We start from the raw sequence: 17,431 nt of genomic DNA on the forward strand, positions 1-17,431 counted from the left end.
ACTCTACTTTTTTTTTTCCCACACTAGCTTCTTGGCTTTTTGATAACCAGGACTACACACTACTGTACTGGCAAATGCATGAATATTTGTGGTGTTCAACTTCTACCACATCTAAACACTGCTGTGCACTTGCAGCAAAAATGGGAAATGGTGAATAATCCCTCCTGCCTTTTGAGATGGTCGTATTTGAATTATGTTGGTAGGATTGAGTGAAGAAGCTTGTATTGTTAACAGTGCTGAATCTGCTCTGTAAATGCATAAGCCTTTTTTTCCATGGGGATTTCAATCCAGCTTTCACCAGTCCTTGTTCACCTAAAACGAAATTTAAAGGTTTTCTTAGGTTTCTGCTGCTAAATTTGTGCTTTATGTCAGGGAAAAAAATGCACAATGTTATGAACATTTCTGTTTACTATAAATTTGTTCTTTGACTCAACTTCATAAGAAATACATTCCATTATTGTCACAAAATACACTTTTCTTCATCCTTAAGCAAAACAGTATCCTGAAACACTTAATTTCATTAATTTAATTTGGTAAACATTGTACTAACTTTGACACACATGAACTTTCTTTCTTCCTAGGTTTCCAGAGGAGGAGTTGGCAACAGAGCCACTAAAATATGCTGAACAACTTCCTGTAGCTCAGATAATACATCAGGTAAGTCTTTCTATTTTAAAAATTCCTTTGAAAATAAAGAACATCTGTAATACTTAAACTGCTTTTCTAGGTCACACAGAATTAATGTCCTCATGCTGGAAGTATGTATAAACAAGATACTCTTGTTCAGATGACAACTATTAAATTATAAAAGTCTCATTCTGAACATGGCAACGAAAAGATGCTTGCTGTATGACATGGTTAACACTTCAGAACTACTTGTTAGAGTTGTTGTGTGTCTGCTGATAGAAAAGAAAAAAAATCCATTAATTTCTCCAAATTTGCATCTTGACCTAAATTGTACTTCCCTTCCTGGAAAAGCAGCCAAAGTATGGAGTCATTATCATGGAATAATTGTCATGATGAGTTGAGAAGGGAAAGCAATCTTTCCTCCTAATACAATTCTGAATTAGCACCATTTTATTTCTAACTATAGCAGTATCATCATACTTTCTGCTTCAAACAGGGTTTTTTTGTTTGCTTTTTGTTTTGCACAATTAAAAGGTTTCTATTTTTCCTAGCTTATGCCTTCTAACATTGTCTTTATTTAAATGCAGTACTGTGCTATTGATTTAAGTAAACAAATGAGGGATGATGTGGACATACAAGCTGGAATTAAAGTTTTTCTTGTAACGTGTCTCCCCCAGTTCATGGCAAGGAGGAAGAAGAGATCTTTTCTGTGCAGAAGATTCTATATTCCCTTCTTGCTCTTTCCTCAGAGTACAAGGCCTGGTTTTTCATCCATCCTGATGGGTAGATCAGGTACCCAGTCTGCATTCAGGTGTCTCCTCATTCTTTGCTGTCAGCCTCAGAGGGCTCTGCCTGTTGTGTGGAAAAGCTTATGGCCAAACAGCACACATAAAACTTGTGTCAGACATGACTGGGGAGACTTAGCATTCCTCATCTTGGGGATGCCTTAAAGGAAGGCGAAATGACCTATTCTGTTGCAGTAATTTTGAATTTTTTCAAAATAAAATAAATAGTTGTTAAACTTATAAAACTATAAAATTATAGATGTGAGTCCTGCTTCAGGGATAAGTAATTACAGTTTTCTTAAGTCAGGGCTAAACAGATCACATTACTGTTTTCCTAATGGTATCTTGGCTGTATGGAATCTTCCAGGTAATCAAGTATGCTCTGAAAAATTGACCCGAAATGTGGGGAAGAGGATGACAGTTCATGTTGGGAGACAAAATGGTGCAGCTCATTCACTGCCTTGAGATAAGGAAAATTTCCAGATTGAAAACTGGGACTTGTTAGTGGTCAGAGTAGCACTAAGCCAGAGAGGCAATGTTAGATAAAGCTGTGGTTTCAGACTCAGCTGTTTCTAAACATTTCAAGATCAACAGGATCAAATAAAAGTCCACTAAGTCCCTTAATAGAATTTTGTAAACAACTTTTTGTGTATTAATTATTATCATAGATCTTCCCAAATACCTTTGTCAATAAGTGTTTTAAAGCATTGAGTTCATGCTGCAGGCAGTGCTGGTTTTACCTTAAAGAAAACATAAGCTTTATTTTAAAACCCTTAAGTGTACAAGCCTTTCCTGCAACTTGTAAGCACAAGGGATTTTAAAACTTCTGGCTGAAATCTGCGCCTTCAGGAAGAATTTCTGATGTGTTCAGAACATGGAAGATTGGAAATCAGGACCAGTTTGTATGTCAGGAACTCCCTGGTGTTGTCAGAGCTTCAAATGACCCAACAGCCTGCAAATGTCACATTTAAAATTCTGTCTTCATGCCTGACTCTCAGCATAAATGAATTAAACAGCAGAGCAGGCAGCCAGTCAATATGTTCTTAACAGTGAGAGTGAGCAATGAAACAGTTTGGGGGTTGTTTGGAATCAGTAAATAGAAAGTGCATGGAATGGCTCACCTAGAGGAAAAGCTCAAATAGGAAACAGAATTAACCTTTAAAATGGTCGAGCAGACCAAATGTCATAGCAATATTTTTACAGCATTAGGTGGGTAATAACCACAGAGTGTTCATTTGGCCACTGTGTGTTACACTGCAATGGAGTGTTGTGCTGTGCAAAGGCAAAAAGCTGTGTTCATGTGCTCTTGTCTGTTTGCTGAACTTGCCAGTAGTACAGAGCTGGGGTCTGCACAAGGCAGCAGAACAGACCCAGCAGAACTGAGAATGTCTTGGATGCAGAGAAGGCAGATAAAGGAGCATTGTTCAGCTGTGGGGACAGGAGTTTGCACCCTGCCCTGGTGTGTGTGAGGCTGATGCCCTGGCTGAGCTGCCGCCAGCTGAGCATCACTGCACCAGCATCGTGCTGAATTAGCTCTGCTGAGAACCCCTTGTACACTTCTGAGGGACCTGGCACAACTGGGACAAGTTGTGCAGGGGCCTTGTTTATATGAAAAAGGATTTTTTTGCTCTAAGAATAAAGAAGGAAATTATAAGAAACCAAAAAGTGACAAGAGTAACAACAGTGAATAGTATTTGTGGTGTTTTATGATGCTGTATCCACATGGATACATTCATACTCTAGACATACATAACAGCATCAGTGCTGTGTACTTATAGCATAAATATACATTAAAATTTCACAGTGGTGGACAGATATTCTAAATTAGTATTATGTATAAAGTACATTTTAATTATACTTTTAAGCCAACATAGCCACTACTACTATCCAGCTTTAAAATCGGATGAACTTATTCTCCTGAACACTACTAAAATACTCCTTGTGCTTTTAACTGAAATAAAAAGCCTCTAGTGCTTGGTAAAGGAATGCAGTCATTAATATAAACTTGTAAAAGTAGAACTTTCAGAGTAATGCCCACATGAGACAGCCTTTTAAATGAGATTCCCTCTGTACAGCCATGCATACAATACTGCTACTTACAATAAGTTTATGCTACTTGGAATAAGGCCAAAAAAACCCCAAACCAAAACCCAAACTAAAAAGCGGAGAAAAAGAAGATTATTTTAATTCTGCACTTGTCTTTAGTCAAAACAGGTCTGGTGAAAGAACAGGGCAAACTGCATTTGAGAAGATTGTTTCCATTTATCATAAATTATATTCATTGCTGGCCTTGCAGTTCAGCAAATCATTTTAATAAAAGTACCTAACTTCAGTGCCAGTGCTTGTGCTTGGAATGTCACTGTGTGTTAACATACTTGGCCTAATCAGGATTTAGGATATTGAAGAGACTTAAATTGTTATAGGTGTCTTACTGATGGAAAAATGTTTTATTGATGAAAGGCACATTTCAGCAGATAAACACCAGATATCCTGATGGTGTTATAATTGAAAACAAAATGAAACAGCAAATTCAGACCACAGTCAACTTGCATACTTATTTTAGTCCATTTCAAACCATTAAGCAGATAAATGAACATGCTGTTAAACCAGGATGATATTTTAGGAAGGTGACTTGCAGCCTGTAGTGGAAATTGCACAATTTACTTGAAATCTGACAAGGTTTACAGCTGCAGGTTTACTTAAAAATAAGGAGTTCCTTAGGTATTTTTTTCATGGGGGGAATGTTACATGTAATATCCAATTAAATTAGATAGAGTTTCCTTTTGGAGATGTAAGTTTGGTTTGTAGAAGTTTTACCCTGTGCTTTTGTGTTGCCTCTCCATGAGAAGGCTCAGTGGCAAATGCCTTCAGTGATTGCAGGAGCTGCTGGGAAGCTGTGCTGACCCTTGGAGGAGGTGTCTCTGTTCCAGGGTCTGGTGGAGCACTGGGAGCTTGGCTCACTCCAGCCTTGGGGAGAGAGGGGGAGCTGCTCTGAGGGTGTTGGCTCCAGTCACCATAGGGAAATTAAACAGGAAATTTATGAAAGATGATGGGAGGGGGATCTCCGGAGTTAAAAATGTACAGCCTGATGGCCATCAAAGGATGCTGCAGGGTTGCAGTTCTGCAGTAATTCTTGCAGGAAGGCCTTTGTTTCCATCATTTCTGTGCTTCTGTAACAAGTTTGCAGCCATTACCCACCCCACCCTTCCCCCAGGAAAAAATCCTTTTGCTTTGAAGATCAATTTTTTGTTGATTCTCAGGGCCTCATTCTTATGTTGTAGAGGGTGGTTAGTTTATTGCATTTGTTGTTGTTATTCTGGTTTCATGCTGATTTAATTGACAGAGGTTTTCTTCAGCGGCATTTGCCAGAAATTGTTGAAACAGTATTAAGAAAACAGAACACACTATGTTGTATAGATTTTTTTGAAATATCCTTTTATTATCTATAACACAACACAACAAATTTTAGCTCTCAGACTTAAAATATTTTCACAAACATTAAAGTGGTTTACGATCTGTGTGAAACGTTCAATATGGAAAGTAACCCATCACATGGCGAGACAGTCTTGAAACACAGCTTTAAAATTCAGGAATCACACGAGCTCCTTGTCCATTGCCTTGTAGCTGCTCTTTGGCAGTTTATACAGTTCAGGAGTTCCCCTCACTCCCAGTCTGCTTCTGTCCTGATGCTGGAGTCTTTGTTCCTAAAAATGTTTTATAAAGCCATTAGTGTTCAGAACTTTGGCTAAGTGTGCAAGGTGTTTAATAGCACAACAGTAACCCAGATTTTTATTTTTATTTTTGATGCAGACAGGAGGTTTTGTTTATGAATATTAATTTATTAAAAATTTTAAAGTACTTTGATAAGTGATACTTGCATTTTACTGTGTCTTTACAGGCTAAGAGGTTCAAAAACAACTTGTATACTTAGATGTCTCAGGTTTGATGTGCAAAGTTTTAGACAGAGCTATTTATACATTCTTTGAAAATCCATTCATGCAGCTGTGTTTGAAAATAACTTTGAAGCATATCTTGCTTTTTAGAACTCTGGTCATGGTATTCAGCTGAATGATGTCAGAGATAAAATACAACCTTTCACCAAAAGGTCCAGGTTCTGCTGCACCTGCTAGCACAGACACAGGTCTGCTCAGGCAGGGATGCTTTTCTTTGTCAAAAATGGATTTTGTCAGGATGATTGAAAATAGATTTTTCATACCAAATATGAAAAAGTACACTGACTTCAGAGTCCAGTTTTATTTTAACAAAATGCATCACTTGGCTTCCCACCAAAAAGCCTTGCAACATGTCAGCCTGCCCTAGGACACCTGCCTGGTCAGGCTTTGCCACTGCAGTGCTGAGCAACGTGCTGAAGACAAGTGTTGTCCCCTTGCCATGGCCCCTTCTTGTGGCCATTTGGGAGTGTCTGTAGAACAGCAGCCTGTCCTGCCAGGGCTCTCACCTGCCTGGTCCAGACTACAGGTGAGGAAAGCTGTTTCTGATGCACATCATGGAAATGTGCTGTGTGCTCTTCCTCACCAGCTCACCTGAAGTGGTTTTTGGGGCTCAGGCATTCTGTGCAGAGCTAAACCCAGGTGTGCTGTACCCCTTCTGCTGAACCTTTCTTCATCTAGAGCACTTGGGATGTATTGGAGTTAGAAATCAATGTGTCTCCTATGTTTGGGGTTTTTCCATTTCTTTTCTGTATTAAACATATGTTTGTGAATTGTTTAACCTAGAGGTGATTTGGCTACATTTTATAATTATAATGGAAATGGTCTCAAGTGGAATCATGACTGGATATCATCCAGCACATAAGAACTTGCTTTTTGCCTGAATTGTAAACAGTATATAGACTTAATTTCTCTTACTGCTGTGTAAATTAGAGATTATTTAAATCTTTTGAGCTTTCTTTAAATTGAATGCTATCTAGTAGAAAACTTGGTGCTCAAAAGGATCAGAAGAAAAAGAGCTATTACTGCACACTTTTCCCAACCGAACCAATTATGTCATAGAGCAGCAGAGGTATTCCTGCCAACACCTTGTGCTGCTTGGTGCATATAGGTGCTTTGAAGTTCACTCCCTAAGATTTCTTCTAATCCTAAGTTTGGTTCAAGAAGTTGAGGTGCAGAATTGTGCTATGTGTATGAGTCATGTAATGTATTAAGAATGGCACAGTCCCCCGTTTCTCTGACTCACTGCAAGAAATCACCAAACTCAGTCTTGACTTGGTTATAGATGGTACAGATCTTTTTACTGGCAGATCATTAAAGCAGAGATTTTTCAGGCTTTTTTCATCTAGTGAACTACTGCAGAGACTGGAATGGTACACAGATGTAATCCAATAGTTGACACAAACAGTTAAGTTGTCTCTCTTCTTCTTCAGAAATTACATAGTTCATTAGCCACATGAAACTTCATAACATTCCTGAAATACAGCATATCTGAGTGCAACATAAAGTATTTTTGTAAAAAAGATACAATGTAATTTTTAAAATCTGCTGTTGTTTTTCTCATCAGTTTTTTCCAATCACAGAATACCATGATGTGGAGTTAGCATAAATTATTGATCATTTGTTTTTTCTGACAAGACAGGGCTGCTTCTGTTTTGTTATGTTTTTCATCAGACCATGATCTTCCCTCTTGGAAGCAGAGATGTAGTAAAACAGTCTTTTCTCTTCCATCTTCCCATTAAAGGACTCTTGTGGGTGATCACTCTCTGCCTATCCAGGACCATTATTTTACTGTTTCTCAGCCTCAGGGGAAGTTCTGCTGGTTTATCTCTTTGTTGGTGAAATATTACATGGAATCTCTTCTTAGTCTTCAAGACAGAATAAAGATAACTATCTGAGAATTATTTTTCTTTCAAATGCTGCCCCCCAAACCTTAAAAATTTAGCAGCAGTTATGGGGACCTTCATTTCTGTATGGCTGGAGTGCCAAAGTATTAATGCATGGGGAGCACTTCCTTTGTCTGTACACAACACTGCTCAGCAGAGCCAGAAAAGAGCCATGAGTGCTTTTTGTTGCTGACCAAGCATTACAGGGGAACTGAATGTAGTATTAGATTTTTTCAATTATAGCTGAATACAATGGATTGAATAACTAAATGCATTGGAAGGTATCCTGCATGAGGAACCTGAACAGTCAGTTGTGTGGTTTTTGTTTTTAACTGTTTCATACTAGAAATACCACATTGAAAATTTTCTGTAAGCCAAGAAGGGGAAATTTTACCTGTTCCAGCATCCCAGAGATGTTTGAGATGGTGTTTGGTAGCTTCTTCTAGCCAGAACTGTTGCATGCATGCTCCACCTATTCTTCCCTGCTTATGCATTAAAACATGCAACTTTATGTCCTTCCTTGCATTTTTAAAACACGAAACCAAAGCGTATTTTAAAGAATGACCTGTTTTTCCTCTTACACACTATTAAGAACAGTTCATTGAGCACTTCTCAATATGTTCTCTTTGATGTGTATGTACATTATGAGCTCTGGGCATCAGTAGAATCCAGTCTCTGCTGTCACATCTTGAAATGTGACTTTATCCCCTCTTCACAGAAATGGCTCCCAGCAAGGTGACAGCATCCCCCAGGCCGTGCTCTCTCTCAAAACCAGTCTCCTCATCAGGGAGAGGCAGTAGCAGGCAACTGATGCAGTGTTTTCAAAATGACTGTTTTAGGCTGTCCAGATCCTGCAGTTTGGACAAAGAAGTTTTAACTCTGATCTGTCAGTTTTCAGAGGTCATGTTTCTTTTCTCTTTCTGAGCCTGTGAAACCCTGACATGTACAGATTGGCATTTTATCTCCATTCTTCTTTGGCACAGGATGGGAGATCAGTTTGACAGACAGCTTGGAGCAATTTAAGGGGCTGCCCCTCAAGTGGCCACACTTCACTCTCACCAGTGCTGGTGGAGTCCTGTGCTCATTAAGCACAGCAATGGTGCAAAGAGCTGCTTGAAAAAAAAAGGGTATTTTTCATCCTGGCTGGGTATGTGACTACAGAATTTCTAAAGCCAACTAGGATACATAGTATCAGCTAAAACTGATAAAGTGTATTTGTATTCCTGAAAGTTTTTGTTTATATTGCTCATAAGCAGATGAGAGTAAGAATAGCTGTTACTGTGGAAAGTTAAAATGGAAATAAATTTGAGGCTTTTGTGCATATCATGGGAGTGCTCAGTTTGCCCTTGAGAATACTGCTAATATGAGGCTTTATATGTGACTGTAGCCTCATCCATTTTGTGGATTATGAGACATCAGTTTCATACCCACCAGCATATAGAATTGTCAGATGTACTATTAAAAAATATATTAAAAGATACCCTGGCTCTGTAGTAGCTATAATTGTTAGAGGTGCTGCACTGGATTTGCAGCTTCTTTAAGAGGTAATTCCTGTAACCGTTTCTTTTTAATAAGCACTATTTAAGATGTAAAATGAAGGAAGATATTCAGGGAATGACTGTAACATGACAGGCTTTATAGAGTGCTGTAATCTCTGGGGTTTACTCATCTGAACTTCAAATAACTGCATTTCAAGGGTCGGTAGTAACAGTATAGCCATGGACTCAAGAAATTATTATATTCCTTATATTCAAAAAATTTATTTGCTTCTTGTCAGCTGAAGCAGCCACATGCTTGAAGATCCTGTGTGCACAAGCCTTTCAATGTGCACTATTGATGTTTCTGTGTCTTTGTTTTGGTGTGGGGCTGATTGTGCCATGATCCCCTTTTGTTGTTATTCAGGATCTGCTCACAGCCGTGATTTCAAGGCGATGGTTACTGTTTCTATTGTGCTTTATCTGTGCTCAGAGCTTTACAGAAACAGACAGGTTCAGAAATGCTTAGAGCTTGAAGTAAACTTCACATAGCAGGTTGGCAAAAAGCAAACCAAGGTTAACAGCAAGAGGTTCTGATTTGCAGACTAAGGCTGTAATGGACCATTATGTTAATCTCTTCTGACTTTCTGCACAAAGCACACAAATACTTTATTTATATTCTCCCTTCTTTGTGGCTGTATTGACATCAGGAAGGATAACTAGAAAAAGGGTTTGAGCAGAGGCTGGGAGATGTTTATTCAAAACATCATAATTATGGGGGTAATAAAACTGAGCAGGACAATTAGGGCATGTAAGAACATATTTGTGATTACAGCAAATATTCACAGGTCTGCAGCTGGTACTGAAGAACCAACATGTACAGGTCCCATGGGTCTCAGTTACTGACACCATGTGAACTGTTGCACCCTGCTATAGGTAAAACATCAATAGCTGTCTCACTTTGTTTTGGGCAGATGGTATTAGAACTGCTGCTGCCACTGCAAATGTAGGGGGGCTATTTTTAAGTGAGTTCTGTGCTTTGAGACTCTTTGCTCTCCTTTGTGGTTCATAATAAGCTCGGCTAATGTCAGCTTTTTTCCTAAAATTATCTCTTCAGCCATTTTCACTCTCAACATTTTAGTCCTCTCTTAAGGATATAATTCACTTTTTTCATCATTCCTTGCTTCCATGATATTTTTATGTGATATATTGGTCTGCATTCATTCACGTGTGTTATTTATAAGTCGAAATTCTTCGATATTCTGAGTCTTTTTGGATTTGTCTGCACTGGGTCCCATTTCCTTGCTGTTCCTTCAAATATTGGAAAAGTGAATGCTATTTAGGGCAGGGAGGTGAGTTGTCTCCAGTGGGGATAACTGAATAGGTTTTTCAGTACATAATGGTATGCAAATAATATACCTCTGCCTCTCATGGGAGCGGACTAAAGAACTGCACAAGCTGTCTGTGACCTCAATCGGTTTGTAGGCATCAGAATAGACCCCTGACTTTTGCTGAAGCAAAGTATGTGATGTACAAATACTTCAAGTGTGTTTCAGGGCTAAGCAGTGCTGTGGAATAACTGTGAATTTAGGATGTGGTCCACACAGCTTAATGTGTATGGCACTGCATCCCAGCAATACAGTACAGTGATGCACAAGCAGTAGGTTTTAATAATAGTGACCATGAATAAAACAGATGATGCTTAAAAGGTGCTAATTCATTGTGTTGCAAGAGTCTCTTCATGTGCAATATAAGGTGAGGCTGAAAAACACAGTAAAATGAGAGGTAAGCTGCTCCATTTGTCTGTTTTTATGTTTATGATGTTTTATATGTAAAAGTACCTTTTAAAAATTTTTCTTCTTTTTAGTTTATTTTATTACAGGTTCTAGAGCAATTCAGGAAACAGATGCTGCATTTAAAAAAAGCTTTGATTTAGTGAGGCTTTCTGTGCAAGAGAATGCATCCTTCCTAAAATTTCATTTTACTTAAATTAACTTGTATTTCCACTGAGGATGGCTTATATTAAGCACAAAGGGAGGCTTAGCAGTTTAGACTTCCATCAAATAAACTGCATAACTAAAAAGAGAAGATGCCAAGCCTCACATACTTGTACTTGAAAGAATTGTGTTCTCTCTCGTGGGAACTCGAGATTAGAGAAATTATAAAGGCTTTGCATAAAAACAGGGAGCTAGAATTAATTTTTGCTTAAGCGGGGAAGTGTCAAAAGCCTATTATGGTAATTTTTCAATTTTGTCTTAACTGTTCACACATTTTAAAATAGTTGTACAACTGAGTGGAAGCATAATTGATGTGTTGTGGTTTCTTTTTCCTTTCCTTGGGCCATCATAAAACACAGCTTAGGTGCACTTAGGCATGGAAGAAGTAGGTGTGCTAATTAAGTAGATGAAAATTTTCATATCATAGTGAGAAAATTTACCTAATGGATTGGAATAGTACTCTAAGAATGGTTCCCCTATTCTTAATTACATCCAAGTACCAGATATCAATATTACATGAAGACAATTAAGCCACAAAACCTTAGTGAGAAGACATAATTCCTAGCAGTAGAATTACAGGGTTGTAGAGACTATGATGTTTATTACTATTATTATTATTATTGTGAACAGTCGCACTATAAGTCTACATTTAAAAGAAATTACTTTATTCATTGTCTTAATGTATAGTAAAAGCTGAAGATATCGTGGAATGAAGAGCTACTGCTACATTTATTTTTTTAATCTTTCTTAAATTAAAAAAATATAAATCTTGTCTATAACAGAACAACCAATAAACTGCTGTGGTGTAGTAATTCAAAATTTATGGTTGATGTAGAATAAATTTTAGGACTTCCCTAGGTAACAGAAGACTGATTTATCACATCCTTTTGATGGTAAATCAAATATCTTTTTCTTTTATTAGATACAGTATTAACAAAATGGATACTGTTCCAGAGTTACTTTTATTTTGGTGATGAGCTTTGCTGTTCCATAGGAGAACTCTTTGGACCCGGCTTTGCATTAGGAATGAGATTTACTGGCAAATGTAAAGTAAGCAATGCTCCATGGTGGTCACTGGTTAGTGAGATACTGGTTTTTATATTCAGAGAAAGGGCCCCTTTCCTAGCTTGCAGCTGATTTTTCTGCAGAAGCCTGTTTGGGCTATGAAAACGCTGCCTTTGGCATCCCCAAATTACACCCAGCTTGTTTGGCCAGATTTTTTCTGGCTCTGTGTGCAGTAGAAACTGGGGAAAGGACAGAATCCATTCCTGCTGTAGTGCAGGAGTGAGGCACATTCTGCTTCAGCTCTTTCCTGGTGCTGCTGAATGGCTTCTGTCAGAACCCCCTTGCAGTGTCTCCTCATGAACCTTGGAGGGGTCTGATTGCTCCTCAGCCCTTCTCTCCCCAAAGCTGTGTTTGGGAATTACCTGACTAAAAGTTTTGGTCCTGCAGTTTTGGTGAGATGAGCCTGGAGAGGAGGCTCAGCAGCCACTGTGGCTGATAACAGATCTCTGCTTTCTGATGGGTTGTATTTGTGTCCCTGGAATAAAATGGCAGGAATAACACAGCCAGGTGTGAGCATGGGTGTGTGTTGGGTAGAGGACAGGAGAGGATGCTGCAAGGTCTTTAGGGAAAGGGAAATGTATTTAGTAGTCTTTATTCTTATTGTATTGCTTGATGTTGCACAGCATTGGTGTGTCTAAGCACATGTGTAATTTGAGTGTAGGGCTAAATTTTTGACCCAGTTTGTGTTACCTATCACTAAATATATTCTGGATGGGGACCTTCCTGTATCAAACACACTACTGAAGTATTTTATAGTACATTGTCCAAGATGCAAGATTTAATTCCATTTTGTGGTGTCTGTTCAGTGTTGTGTAGCATTTTCATTTCTCACATAACCTTGTACAGTGCTTATTAATCATGACTTTTTTATTGTTTACACATGAAAGCTTCCCTGATAGACAGTGTTTATTTAAATGGTATTCCAGTGAGTAGTAAAATTAGCAATAAGAGTTTTGTTAGATCTTTTTTCTTCTATCCACTGTGTTTCTTCTGAGCTTATGCAGTATAAAAAGTAGGTGTTACCAGTAAGCTCACATTGATAAGGAAAAATATAAATGTTATCAATCTTGATATATTTTGTGGTGTTGTGACAGCAAATACCTTTCTGAACACAATTTTCCTCAGGGGAAGGCACTGTTAGCTCCAAATATATTCACACATTTATCCCACTTAACCATGTAATCCTAGGTGTTATTGGTGATTTTTTTGTGTTAAGTTAATTATGTTTTGTTTACTCTCCAGTAGCATGCTGTGAGGAGCACAGAAATGTAACTCACGAGCTCTTGACAGGACTGATGAATGGCCACAGACAGAGATATTGGCAGGCTGCTCTCTAGTGCTCTGTCTAGAATTGTTTTCCTAAATAATTCAGAGGGTTGAAATTTGATGAAATCATTTCCATTTGAAGAATGAATGGAAGGGGTAAATGAATGAAGACTCTGGTAATGGAGCAGTTGTGTTTATATGTTGGACAGTCAAGACAGCATCCTGCATTGTGGTTCCTGTGCAAATTCTTTGCATGGGGTTGTGATTGAGCCTTGTGCAAGTGATTCCTTCTGTAATGGTGGGCGTTCCTGTGAGTTAGCCAGTGATTTCATTCTTTTCAGGAGTGCTTAACATGAAAGCCCATCTACAAATACATGGCTGACACATGGATGATGAGTGGTGCTTAGAGAGGACTGAATGACAGCTGGACAGTGGAGCAGTAACCTGTGGTTAGTGTAGATGGAGGCAGGAAAGCTGCAACTGGTTTGCCCCTAGATAAAACCATGTGTGGTTTCATCCTTTTTAAAGACCCTTTTGGAAGCTGTTGATTCTGTACCTGTCACACATGGTGGTCTGTGAGGGTGTTGGGAGGGTGTGTCCTCAGCTGCACTCATTCATTCTTCCAGGAAGATGCTCTTTGTGAGCCCCACACAGCATTTGACTGATGAGCTGTGTCATGCAAATGTCACGTGGGAACAGTGATTATTTATGATACCATAAATCTGCTATTCTTTCTTCATGCCTACAAAAACTCTGTGCAGGAATGGATCAGCTCTCTGGGACTCCCTATCCTTTGACATATCGAGTGTAACAGAAATGGCTTTTTTGTGGAGGTGTAATTATGTGCAGCCACTAAATAGGTGCCTGTATGACTGCCATGTCCATGATTTATGATTTGTTTTCTATAGCAGCTAGGGTACCCCAAAGTACTGCGTTGATATTTCAGAGCAAGTCTTTCTCTTTTTCCCATAAGAGAGCACATACAACATAAACTTGGGTAAGAACACTTGTTTGGCTTATGAGTACAAAACTACTGAATACAGAATCGCCTATAAAAGCTTTGTGGTGGTGGGGAACAAACCGGTCTGTCACCAGCTGTTACTCACCAGTTTGTCACTGAAAATGAAAATGAAATGCAGTAAAAGTACAGCCATTCTTGATCTTGCTCTTGTAAGTGTGAAGGCATCTTTTGCTTCAGCCCTGCTTCTTCCTCCATTTATTTTGTCATGCCTGCCTTTTGTAATGCTGTTTCAAGTTGTGCAAGCTGGAGCTAGAAAATGTGGAGCTTTAGTGCACATGCATATAATGCAGCACAGGGCTTAGGGTAATGGAGAACATTTTAAATTAGAGCTGTAGAGATTTGAGAAATGGACATTAAAAACTATGTGTATAAGGATTTCAAATGTAGCTGTTGAAGTATTTGATTAGATCTTGTACTCAATGTGGCACACTCAGTATGAGAACTAATGCAGTCTAATGTGTGTTGTTAATGCAGCCTGTCACCTGGCAGTAAATGAATAGACACTTATGGGACATGCAGACACAGATGTGTGATTGGAACCATCATTGCTACTTTGGAAGAAACAGCATAATAATTTATTAACATCATGTTTTTTCTATATAAACAGAAAAAAACCTTTGATTGAATGTGAATACTCAGAATGGCACTTCATCATGGAAGTTCTAAGCATACAATTAATTCTATAAGATTAGGAGTAAAACATTCCTTAGAAAAATTGATTTAAAATCATTTGAGTGGACTCACCTTGTGGTTCAGAGAGATGCTAAGGGAGATCCAAGTCAGAGTTCCTAGGAGGAAGTAGGAGGGCTGTGCTTCTCAGAAAGGCTGGGCTAGATGAGGCTGCTACTTGGAATAATGATCCCAGATGAAACCCAGGTGGGAGCCCATGGGTGCATGTGCCCCTGTGTGGGGGCCTTGGCTCTGCAGAGCTGAGAGGTTAGCTCTGCCACTGCCAGTGCAATGCTGAATTTGTGTGAGCAAAACCTGTACAGAAGAACACTGAGATAATCTTTCCCCAGGGGAAGGTGAGCAGTGCATGCTCTTGGAAAAACAGCGCTCTGATGTGGCTGCAGACCTCGGTTAGGGATAGGACACTTCACTTGTTTCTTGGCACAGACTACCCGACTCCTTCCTGTCCCTTGCACAACTGCCTGACCCTTCCTCCTCACAGCACAGCCAGCAGACTCTTCCTCCTAGCAGCTAACCCACTCTCTGTAACACCCATCCTTGATGCACATAGCTGGGACCTGTTGAGGGCAAGGCTGTTACAGTGCAGCTCATCAGGGGTGAGGTTGCTTGCAATCCGTTCTCCTACACTCCGAGAATAGCTTGGCCCTATTTACACCACGGTATTTCTGTGAATACAAAATATTCTTGTCCCTCTAGCAGCCTTCACCTCCTTGGATCTCTGCTGTCTCTGTCTGCTTAACCCAGAGTTTCAGTGGCAAGGACTTGCTTTTATATCTGATGATTTTTGGAGGCTTCTCTCTGCTGAGGTCTTCCTCACCAGTGTGTGGTTTTGTCATTTTCTGACTCCATCCATTGTAAGGACTTCAAGAAGGTTATCTTTCCATTTGTGGCGTGACACTGAGCACTGAATTCTTGCCTTTAGTCTTGTTTTTGCTAATAATCCTTCTCTTGTTTAAATTAATGAAATATAAACGTATTAAAAAAGGAACATGCTTTTCTAAGTAGCGGTAACTGAGTTTTGAATACCAAGGCTACTTAATTAAGCTGCTCATCTGGTATTTTTGCATGCTTCAGTTGGCTTGAACCTTTGTGTTTGCAAATGTAACTCATATTTGCTGTTGACTTAGGTGGCCTTTTGTGGAAAATCATAATCATGGCATCATATATGGGTATGAATTTGATTAAAATATAAAGAACAACTTGCTTATCTTACCTTAAATAGAGGCAGTTGCACCTTTTTTTTTCCTAAATACAACTTAATCTGACTTCTCTCATCTCCTCTCTAAAGCATTTGTGAATTCCAGTATGTAGCTCAGTGTCAGCAGAGCAGGTGAGAGCTCAGCCCTGTGCCAGGCTGTTGAGGACAGGTAGGAATGGTCTCTGTGTGTTCTTTCTGGAATGGTCTCTGTGTGCTCTTTCTGGGTGTAGCAAACCACACACCTGCGTTTGGAGTCCCCCTGGTGCAATCCCTGATGTGTTTGCTGGGTGAGCATCACTCAGCTGAGTGAGCACTGACTTGTCTGGGAATTCAACTGCCCTGGCTCCCAGGTGCTGGCAAGGCTCCCTTTGATTAGAAGTTGTATATTATGTATTGTATCACAGGTTGGAAGATAAGTGAATAATTGTTAAACTACTAAAAGCACTTTACAGTGCTGTGAAATGCTGAGATAAATCTGAAAGTAGGCAGTAATAAGTAGAGGCTCATTTTAAAAAAGCCCTTCTAGATTATGAAGTTTAGCAGGAAATGAAAAAGTAAAGCTATCATAGCAGTATTGTTCCTATTACAATGATTATACAAAGTAAATGTTAAAATGCAGTTGTTGGTATTGATGTTAATTTAGTTTAGCTGCTGTTTCTTCCCGTACCCTTTTTGAGTTTTTATTGTTGATGAATGAACTTCCTTCATTATTTTATTAATATTGGAGATATCAGTAATCATGGCAGTGTGGTTAATAAATACAAACCGAGAGATCAGACAAAAGTACTTTAAATTGTTTTGCAGATTAACAGGCACCGTTGATGCTGGAGTTCTCTTATGACTTTAATCCTTCTGTGGGCACAGAAAGGATTAAACTATTACTTGGTGGCTGGAGTTATTTGATTTCCCCCACTCCCCTGTGAGGACCCCAAAATTCAAACTGTACCAAACAAATTAGAAGTGCAGACTTTCCCTGAAAGCTTTGAGGACATACTTTATGCTGTGATTTGCTTGTGATACATATAAATTCATTCTGCAAATAAACTTTGTTGTGTGCTTTATCGTAAGAATTGAAAGGATTACCCAGTTTGAAATTCCAAATTGCAAGTAAACCTGAGATGTTGGAGTGCCTCTAGGAAATACATAGTGTGCTCTTGGCACAATGCACTGTATAGCAGAATTTAGCTTTTCCAAGGAATTTCCTTCAGTTTGAGATCAGTTTTCTGAGGTGAGAAGCCAGTGGATTGTTCTAGTTTTGGATTTGAGGTTCACCTTAAATTTCAAAGACCTGTTTTGAGACATGGGTCTTTTTTCCAGATTTCTATACTGGTCTTTACAAGAGAGCCTCACATAAAATTTGGTAGCTTGAGGAACAAGAAAGAAAACCTTTTATATGCACTGGAAGAAAAAGAAACATTCATTTAAATGGAGAATGACCAGAAAGAAAATTTGGAAATTCACCCCCAAAATA

The 17,431-nt window shown here is 38.9% G+C and overlaps 1 protein-coding gene across 2 annotated transcripts in view; it reads left to right on the plus strand.

The window, feature by feature from the left end:
• PIGK (phosphatidylinositol glycan anchor biosynthesis class K) overlaps positions 1–17,431 on the plus strand; it is a 65,717-nt gene that overhangs the window by 42,232 nt on the left and 6,054 nt on the right. For both annotated transcript variants that reach the window (XM_071436482.1, XM_071436483.1), the window contains exon 10: positions 582–657. In XM_071436482.1, coding sequence (XP_071292583.1) covers positions 582–657 — 76 coding nt within the window. The remainder of the gene's footprint in view (positions 1–581; positions 658–17,431) is intronic.

The sequence above is a fragment of the Agelaius tricolor genome, unplaced genomic scaffold (genome assembly GCF_023055355.1).
Source record: "Agelaius tricolor isolate 1412-34295 unplaced genomic scaffold, bAgeTri1.0.p SCAF_11, whole genome shotgun sequence".
NCBI lineage: Eukaryota > Metazoa > Chordata > Aves > Passeriformes > Icteridae > Agelaius > Agelaius tricolor.